The sequence below is a fragment of the Lutjanus erythropterus genome, chromosome 14 (genome assembly GCF_056507025.1).
Source record: "Lutjanus erythropterus isolate fLutEry1 chromosome 14, fLutEry1.hap2, whole genome shotgun sequence".
NCBI lineage: Eukaryota > Metazoa > Chordata > Actinopteri > Lutjaniformes > Lutjanidae > Lutjanus > Lutjanus erythropterus.
Window position 1 is genome coordinate 16,614,488 of NC_139330.1, and position 10,077 is coordinate 16,624,564.

The window sequence follows — 10,077 nt, forward strand, 5'->3', positions numbered from 1 at the left end:
CAATGTTTTAAGTATAAAAACCATACCTTAACAAACTAAAGTTATCAATAAGTGGATACACAGAATTGTTTTGCATGCTATATTATTTTTGCAGTTGCAAATGATTTTTTCAAACTTGACAGGATACTTTCTCCTTTAATGAATAATTTAAGAAAATATCAAAGATAATATTCTGTTGAAATCACTTAATGAGATGTCCTAACTGCTCTACCTTTAACAAAGCCTGTTCATTGATTTTTGTAGTTTCATTTATATTATTTCATGCATGTCTTTCCCTCTTTGCGTCCTTGTTGTTTAGATTTCAGCAGCTCCCGAGAGAATTTTGAACTTCGGGTTTTGTAAACAAGCAGTTTCCTGTATGTGTGCAGACAGTGGTCTGGTTCACTGTGTGAATGCAAATAACAAGACACTTAGTCTTCAACAGTTTAACACTTGCAGAGAAAAGGCAAAATGATTCTGAGAAAGTCCACCAGTAAACTGCTTCAGTAAAGACAAAACACATCATGTGTGTCATAGATTTATAAAATTTATTCACATTCCATCATGCATACTTTATGAGCAGCAATTATTTACTCTAACCAATATTACCAGTAAAATAAATAAGTCTTGGTTATCGCTGTAAATAGCTTTTAAAATTCAACAATATACATTTAACTCAAAACATGAATAGCTTACCACGTCATGCTGTTTCACACATTGTCTCACAGCATCACATGTATGTAAATGACACAGTATGGAATCACAAAGCTTTCAGATAGTGAAACTCTGATAAGGCACTTGTTTAAAGTATACTACTTTGACTCATAATAACACTGAGTCTTTGGTCACTTTCTACAGCTTCTGAGATCGTGCGTTCACTGCTCCATACTGCGTCCAGCTCCAGTCCTGCTCCTGAAGAGAGAATGAACATGTTAATACTGTACTACTAAACGTACTGTTATGTATCTACCATCTACTTAGTTTATATATTAGTCCCTCCAGGATTTCACAGGCTTTTTTTTAGGATTGTTGCAGCTTAAAATGCCTGATTTGACATCTGCTTTTCTAAAAAAAAAATGGTGACGTGATATTGCAATGTTTTAAGCAGGAGAAAAATAGAAGATTGCAATCTTTTGGGGATAATTCATTTTCAAAAGTGACTTGATCCAGGGAGAATAAAGCCGCACTCGGGTCTGAAGTAACATTAACAAAAAGGTTCAGGATTACCAAAGTTCTAACAAAATATCTTTATTTGTAAATGAAAAAGTGCACCTGGGGGGTATTCCACAAAAAAAGCAAAATCTATTTGAAGCTCAAACTCAAAACCAGCAAGCACAAAATTATAAAATATAAAAGTGCACCGAGCACTGATAAATCCCAATGACAATGACAAATCTTGTATTTGTTTCAGCACCTGTGACAAAATGAAAAAAACACTGCAATGATTGATGGGACTCCTGGGAAGCTATGATGATTGGTCAAATCAAAACTTGCTGTGATTAGACAAAATTGCAAGGTCGTACAGAACTCATGAGATTGGTTGAATATTAGTAAATTATTGCAATGGCAACATTGAGGCTTCCTGGATGGACTGATATATATACTGTGAATATATCTGTTTACCAACATGAACACACCCCCTGACACTTGTATACCATACCATGACACTGTGCTCCATCTCCTGGGTGGTGTCTTGCAGCAGAGAGGTTAGCTGACTCAGATAACGCTGATTCTCATCCAGTAATTGATGCACAGATTCACTGAAAGAGACAAAAGTTTAAACTGACTGCACTGCATGAATATGTTTTCCTGTGTGTTAGAGAATGGCAACTTATCTAAGGTGTACCCCACCTCCCATCAAATGAATGTTGGAATCATGCACAAAACAGAAGAATATTGTCTTTGTGGGACTTCATGGCTCAATATTATTGTCTTAGAGCCCAATTCAGACCTGGTATTTACATGCATCCTGGGTGAGCCAATCACAAGTGGACAGTTCCTGACCGTACCTGTGTCAACGCACTCAGGATGCATTTGAGATCTGATCATTCAGACCCACATTCAGAGGTTGTCTGAGCCACATGTGACCACATTCTTTTAACAATGTGAACATGATTGTGCCCTGGGCCACACTGAAAGACCGCCTACTCAACTCACATCCTGTAAGTACATCATTTGGTTCATTGTAATGTAGATTATGTATGGGATGTTTGTGAACACACTAGTAACTCCACACTCCCTTAACAAATCATGCTATTTTGAGAGTGGCTGAATGAGGAAAAACTTTATAAACTGTGTGACATGCTCTCTATGACAAATTCTTTATTATTTGGGACTTCTTGGAAATTCACCAAGTGTTACACATCTATTTATGTCTTTCTTTGAGGGAAAAACTTGGTGTGTTTTGCAAATGTGTTTATTTGCAAGCAAGTGATCACTTGAGACACATCTTATGGTAATATCAGGTGTGAACTGACGTACTCAGAGCTGTCCACTTGTGATCGGATCACCAAGGACGCATGTTAATACCAGGTCTGAACAAACTAAAAGACAATGGTAATCTTCTACACTTTGAGGTGTATGGGGTGACCTCTTGTGGCAGTTTTTGTGATCTGCGCAAAACCCGGCATTTATTTTGTTCTGCAGCTCATCTTCCAAACTGCAGATAAACTAATAACAGAGGAACAGCCACATGACGTTTGAGTGTGGATATTCCCTTTAACGGTGTTGTTAAAAAAACAACTGAACCCTGTAAAATGTGCGGCAGAGAACTGTGACTTGTGCAGATCTTACCTGTCAGAGGGTGAAGGCATAAGTGACTGTGATGGAGAGCTGCTCTGGGCCTAAAAACACAACCACACATACAGTATCAGCTACAGTATTGTTTGACTTTTACATTTAATACTGCATTGCATTTTTTTTTTCTTTTTGCAATTTGTTAAATACTCACACATGCAATCTTGAGGAGGTACCAGAACTCCTTTTGTCTTTTCATTTGCATCTGCATCACTGCTGCCTCTGCAGTTTTTATGTTCCCTACCGCCCTCTCTAACTTGGGGAACAAATCAACGATGCGACGCTTACACACCAGAATTGTACTACAGGAAAAGAAAAGGATGAGGAAAACAACAAATGTCAGACAAATCAAACTGTAAAATGATACATCAGTTGTACTGAACTTGGCATAACTGTGTGTAGTTGTGGACAAATTACCTCAGGTGAGTGTACAAATCTTTCAGCACCCTGTCCTGGTTCTGAACTGTTTGCAGTATGGTCTTCACCATGTCCGAGCTGTCGCTGTAGCCATGTGGAGGGTCAGGACCTGTATGAACACACTCCTGTGATCATCCAAGTACTATCATCTGACATATTCATGTAAGCACACACCAAATGCCATCCTGTTACTTCTATTCAGAGGAATTAATCAAGCAATGATTTTTGTTCAGAGAATTCTTCAGCACGTCTTCCCAGCCAACGTATTTAAATTGTATCCATAGCAACAAGTATTATCAGATCCCCCAGAGCTGTAATTAGCAATGAACTAAAAAGTCCACGTCTACTGTTTTAAATGTGTAATGATTTATACTAACTTTTGCATTTAGCTTTCAGTTGCTTGTAGAGTTCAATAGCCTTTTCCTCTCTGGGAAAAAAGACAGAGACAGTGAACATGTGCATAATAGTTATTTTGAAAGTATATGTTCAGTTTTCACAAGTCAAACAATAATCAGATCCCTATATGTACAATGAATCAGTTTTGGTTTGCTGTAATCATTCCTTCTGTTCATACTGGCCCCTTTTTTATTTTAGTATTTACACACTTATAAAACTTCAATAGAATACCAATAATGAGAAAATAAATAATATGAAAACCAAACATTTCATAAAGGCCATATGAATGGAATAATTCCCAAAAATTGCTTGAATGTACATATGGGCACCTGATTACTATTTTAAGACAGTCTTAAAATAACTGATAAGTGTAAATATAACAGAGATACTGACAGCTGTTCCATTACATCCCCCTGTCTCCTCGCAAATGGACTCCTCTGCAACTCCACAATCTCAAAATGTACGGCCACAATCTCTTCATCCAGATAACCCACATCTGCAACCTACAGCGGAAAACAATTTTAGCATGCATCGTTTTAAATAACTACAAGGAAGTTTGTGAGAAGTTGCTATGAATTAAACAGCCCTCCCACCTTCATAAACTCATCAGCCTTCTCTTCATTTTCCTGCCAGGTCTTCAGCAATTTTTCCGAAGCTTCAGAAAAACACAAAACAACAGGAGACAGCTCACTTCAGGGCTTCAGTAATGACTTTAAATTTTGCATCACAGCAGGAGATGAACATCCACTCACAGATGCCGGTGTGTCTCTGCTTGGTGTACTGCTCAAGGTCGTGCTGGATGCTGGTTTTGAAAAAAGCCAATTTGGCTTGGAGCTGCTGCGACTGGGAGAACAGCAGGTTCTTGTATCGTGTTAAGTTGGTGTTGTAGCGCAGCAGACTCAGTCTACACAGACACAAACACAAGGTCAGGATGTCTCACTGTGTGGGTGTTTGTAGATTTGTGTGTTTGTGCACCTACATAGCAGCCCTCTGTCCCCGGTACAGGCGGATGTAGTCCTCTTTCAGTCCACAGATGTAGCTGACTGCTTCCCCCCACACCTTTCTCAGTGCAGACAGTGGGAGCTGCGTCTTAGTTTCCCTCACTGAGACAACGTGAAAAGACACACGCAACATTAACTTGGGCAACGAACTCAAACAAAAATATCTGGGGGTGAAAACATCAACAAAGATCTCACACTAACCTTAAAGGGTAATTCCAGTATCTTTAAACATGTTCCCTAATTTTACATACTTTGAGGTCTAAATAACTAAAAGGCACAAAAGGTTTTTGAATTTTTCTGAAGCCCGTCCGTGGCAAAAACAAGCGCTCTTAATGGACATACTTTGATGGACGCATTTGCTCCATTGCGTCCATTAAAGTCCATTATGCAGCTGCTGGCCGAGGCGATCTACAGGATCAATTCTAAAAATTAGTCATTAGTCATTTATTCACCAAAATCAGGGCTTGAAAATAACTTTTTCCTTTGTGTCCTGCAACCGTCCCGAATTCAACTTTGAAGTGTCACATTTTTCAGTTTGATAGGTTGTTAACAATTACAATTAATTTTTAACAGTGCAATTATTATACACTTTCATACACCACACATTAGAAAACATATAAAGGAACAGTTCTATATTATAGGGTGGTGCATAATACTGCATATTAACATTTTTAGAGTGTTCAGTTTTTGTGACCATTTATACACAGGGCCAAATGTTACAGACCTCACTTTGCTTACTAAGGATGCAACATGTCTGGAAAATAATTAACTTTATAAACATGGATGCAGAATCTGTTCTAGACGGGTTATTATCTTTGTAACCCAGATGCTATTTTTATTGTCTCTGGGATATTTGTTTTTTTAGCACTGCCCAAAATATGTAAAAATAGGGCACAGGTTTAAAAATACCAGAATTATCCTTAAATGACAGGTGCGGCAGACGAAAAACTCGCTGTAGACTGAGAAGGAATGGTAAATTTCATACACCGTCACTGTCTAATTTTTGTCAGGAGACATTAAGCAGTTAAGAATCTTCTGGACAAAATATCTACCAGTTTATGGTCTCATTGGTTTTATTAGTCAAGTCAAGAAAGAAAGGTGAAGTCCCTTTTTAAAAAATGTGACCAAGTGTTGAGAAAAGGCCACAGAGCTGAGACATATACATTAATTTGCATAGAATTGTAAAAGTCAAGTTAAGTGACTCATTTTCACAAAATGAAACACAAAGGTTTTATTTTACTTAGAACTTAACTTTACAGCTCCGTATACAGTTATATATCTCTCTCACCTATAAAGTTGACACTGTCTGGCAGAGGTCTGGCAGTCAGTGGTCCAGAGTACTTGGTCAGGCTCTTATCAAAGAGGAAGACTATGGAGCTGTCCCAGCCTCGCTGAAAGCACAGAACAAATATCACTGTGGATACTAAAGTGTGTGTTAGAAAAGCTTCGCTCGCTGGTAAAAATAAAAACTCCAGTGGAAGTGTACGCTGAGGTTTAGATTGAATCTTTTTTTAAAGCCTGGCTTTTAACTGAACTATACTTATTTTAGTATGTTTTACTAGTTGGTATATCATCTTAAAGAGTTCTCTTCTTATTTTTGTGCTTTATTTAATTACAAAGTCATTGTCTGGGTGTGTGGGGGTGGTGTTGGGGGATTATTGTTTTATTGTGTGAACCACTTTGTGTTACATTTTGTTTGTGGACATGCTATATAAATAAAGTCTGGATGATTAATTCATTTTCTACAAGAGGAGCCAGAAAGGCAGGAAGTAGACAATCTTCATACATTACTTGTACAGTCTGCAAACATATTGTCAAACAATATGTCAATTATTACAAGCTGTCTGTTTTTTACTTGACAAAGGACCAACTGGAAACTAAATGGTTCAATTGTACTGTTGAAATATGAAGTCAGAAAAAAACTCACTCCAATTACCTGAAATAACAAGTACAGTGTAATGCACAGGTATGAAAAACTTCAAAACATTTTTAGAATATGGAAATAAGTGACTGAAGGTGTGTTCTGCTGTGTATGTACTTGTGGCTGGGCTGGATGGTATCAGATATTTTTGTTTATGCATGTGTGTCACATACCAACCCATCTGGCAGACAGTGTGAGGGCGGTCTGCGTGGGTCGAGGGAGATTCCCGTCTCCAGCAGCAGCTCCTGACTCAGCGGGGAGATGTGTGTCTGAGTGTGTGTCTCCAGACGAAGCTGCAGGGAGTGTAAGCTCTCCTCAGCGCCCAAAACCAACGAGTGCAGCTGAGCTGACGTCATGTCCAACACGTGAATCACCTGGAGAAAGAAAGGCACGAGGCTGTCCTCAGCTGGGGTACATAAAAGCACTCAATAAAACCTGGCTCAAGGTTCACGTTATAAACCTTCATATTGAGAATATTCTGCAGAGTTGTGTAGCAGCACGGCTTATTTGTGTCAGGATCCAGCCCTCCGCCACGTGCTGCAGGGTCCCACAGTAACAGCATCTGCAGGAGAGACTCGGTTGGTTCCAGCAGTGGCCTATGAACACACACAAAGGTCAGAAGTCAATTCACATGAAAGACACTTAACTGGTAGGTATGAGAAAGAGTGTCTTCTTGTCTCCACCTGCTGAGATTGTTGGGATATGGGAGACGTGTGGAGAATCTGACTTCTCCATTCATGTCCTCCACTGCCATGATGTCTTTGGGACCTTTGTTCTTGACTTTACTTGTCCTACAAAAACAAGCAAACATGCAATCAGAGACAATTGACAAATAACTCCCCAAATAACCAGATTACAAATACCAGACATATGTTTTAAATAGCCATGTCAACTTAATTTCTTTGTCCTTTCCTTATCCAGACACAGAGGAGATGTGATCATATTACAGAGGAGAAATGCTGTTATCTTGACTCACCACTGCACAGGCTGCATATGGTGTAAAAAAGGCCGAAAGCCACAAGTGCATTCAAAGATCACTGTCCCAAAGCTCCAGTAGTCCACAGTTACAGTGTAGGGTTTACTCTCAAACAGCTCTGGAGCCTGAAACACATGCGGATAGATTTATAAAACAGGGCTTGACTGATGACATCCTGCACAGAAATGCATTACTGATGCAACACTTACCAGATACTGGAGAGTTCCAACAAAGGACGTACAGAGACTTCCCTGATCCAGGTCTTTTGCATAACCCAGATCTATGATTTTATGGATGAGCTGGAAGAAAACATATATTTGTTTCATAATGAGAGAAAGGCACAGAAAACCATAAGCTGTATATTAAAAAAATTGAGAAAACACAGAATTTCAAGGAAACTGCCAAGTTTTTCCAACCTATAATCTTTTGTTGAGATTTTCTTTCTTTAGATGAACTGGAATCTTTGAATTTTAGAAACTCCCCCAAAAGAATTTATTTTTGTTCACAGTGTGCTGTGAACCTGATTAGTCATCATTTGGATGGTTGAAAATTCAATGGTTGTAATTGAAAATATCAAATTATTGGATTCAAGTTTATTTAACGAAGAAAAGTAAATTATCTCAACAAAATATTATTAGTTACGCATGTGATTTGGGCTCAACACTAATGAAGTAAACTGGCTTGAAATTTTGGCTTTTCTCAGCTGTTTTATTTTTACAGTTTGTATAAAACTGCAGATTATGCAGGCTGCATGCATGTACAAGTGGAAATGAATTCACCTTCCCATCAATCTCCTGCAGGACTATATTCTCTGGCTTTAGGTCTCTGTGAATTATCTTATTTTCATGGAGATACTGGATACCTGAACCTGTGTTTGTGAAAACAAAAAAGAAAAAGAAAAAAAATTAATATACATTATGCATCAACATGTGAAAACTGTGACTCGCTGTCAAAGTGAAAGTTGAGGGAAACATTACCAATGTCACTGAGCAGCGAGAGGACTTCACTCTCCTTTAGCCCACAGCAATTTTCTGGCTTATTCAAAACCTAAATAAATATAAAGTTATAGGGGTTAGTAGTGCAATGTTTGAGAAGAAAACAAATTGTTTGGAGTCTTTATAAAATACGCACTTGCTACCTTGCGTAGGTCTCCTCTTGAGCAGTACTCCATGGCCAACAGAGGTAAGTCATTTAAAGCAATGGAACTCAACTCCTCTGGAACTTCTCTGGCCTGAACCACGTTCACATGGTTGAGCCTGCAACAGAAAGAGAGACAAATAAAAAGTGATGGCTTGACCAGAAGAAAATGAACAGTGAAGTTTTAGTTCATGGGCTACATTGTGAACACAGCAGATGATTCACACTCACTTCTTCATGATCTGAATCTCTCTGCTCCAGCGGTCTTTGTTCTTATTGTTCAGCTCCAGGCGGCAAAGTTTCACAGCGATCTTCTCTCCTGACTCCTGCTCCAAACACAAACAGGGAATAAAACCAAGCCAAAGACACATGAAGGTCTGAGGTTTATGTTCTCACCGGCATCCAGGTGGATGACAGTACTTACAAGGTGTTGGTACAGGTAGACATGCCCAAAGCCTCCCATCCCAAGTCTCTCTTTCATCTCCCAGGAGCCACACAGCTGGCTCTGTTTGAGTGCAGTCCGCTCCATAGTGTGAAGTCTGCTGGAGTCGCTGGGCAACAGAGGTAGTCTGACAGAGACCTCGGCTAAAAAGACCCAAAATAAAAAAAACATATGTCACTGCTCAGCAACATTATCGACTACACTGTAAATCTGCATCAAGGTTTCTGTTTTTCCAAGCCTTTTCATTTATGCATTTACACATCTGTCCTCTATGTATGAAGAAAACACTACTTAATATTAAGTCTTAAATGTTCTTTGCTACTTATCAATATGTGTTATTATTGGGGCTGCAACAAACAATTATTTCCATTCACATTTAAAGGACCAGTGTATTTTATAGGTAAGTAGCTCTTTATTTATCCCCATGGTTAAATTTCAGCAGAAGAGACCTGAAGTGATAGTAAAAGATAGGAAATAAATAAGGAAAAACTAATATAATTAGATAGTTAGATCTAGGTATATATATATTTATGAAGTGTGAGATGTAGGGTAAAAAAAGTGGTTCAAACAGTAGTACACAGTCCACATGAAAAGTTTAGGTATGTATAAAAAGGAATGCAAACAGAATCAACATGGATGATTATCAGTTTTCGTTCCAGTGGTGCACATACATTTTTGTCGTGTTTCACTTTTAGCAGCTACAGTAACCTAATTTTGCTGTGTGGATCGACAGTTTTATTTAATCTTTGATGACATTTACTGCTGTGGATGTTGCACTTGGCTCATACTGAAGCGTTAGCCATTAGTTGACCCAAGGTTAAGAGTCATTTGTTGTTGCTGGATTGCCAATGTTCAGGTTCAGATTTAGTGAAGTCACATAACTCAAAGACAGTTTGACTATGATGATCAAAAAGCTCACCAAAAGCAACACCTCCCTCCACAAATATTATCAACTCACCTGCTCAGGAGGTCTTGAGACGACAGATGACAATTAGCTTACTTTAAACGTGAG

General features: G+C 38.6%; 1 protein-coding gene across 1 annotated transcript; it reads right to left on the reverse strand.

Moving 5' to 3' along the window:
- Positions 1–504: 504 nt before the first annotated feature.
- Positions 505–9,204, reverse strand: LOC146315399 (inhibitor of nuclear factor kappa-B kinase subunit alpha-like). Its single transcript, XM_084735636.1, has 21 exons — positions 9,048–9,204; positions 8,855–8,949; positions 8,625–8,742; positions 8,464–8,533; positions 8,266–8,354; positions 7,696–7,785; positions 7,487–7,611; positions 7,194–7,301; positions 6,971–7,106; positions 6,684–6,884; positions 5,878–5,980; positions 4,568–4,691; positions 4,341–4,492; positions 4,182–4,243; positions 3,982–4,091; positions 3,570–3,619; positions 3,193–3,301; positions 2,930–3,077; positions 2,773–2,822; positions 1,640–1,739; positions 505–891 (listed from the first exon to the last, which is right to left on the reverse strand). The coding sequence occupies exons 1-21, from the start codon at positions 9,150–9,152 to the stop codon at positions 832–834; spliced, it is 2,205 nt and encodes a 734-aa protein (XP_084591762.1). The 5' UTR covers positions 9,153–9,204; the 3' UTR covers positions 505–831.
- Between the last annotated feature and the right edge of the window lie 873 nt (positions 9,205–10,077).

Bases quoted from the DNA above. Each gene is read 5' to 3' on its own strand.
- LOC146315399 (XM_084735636.1), bottom strand. From the start codon at position 9,152: ATGGAGCGGACTGCACTCAAACAGAGCCAGCTGTGTGGCTCCTGGGAG. The intron at 8,743-8,854 runs GTGAGTGTGAAT...TTTCTGTTGCAG, and splicing joins GAGATTCAGATCATGAAGAA to GCTCAACCATGTGAACGTGG. The intron at 6,885-6,970 runs GTTTATAACGTG...TTCTTTCTCCAG, and splicing joins AGAATATTCTCAATATGAAG to GTGATTCACGTGTTGGACAT.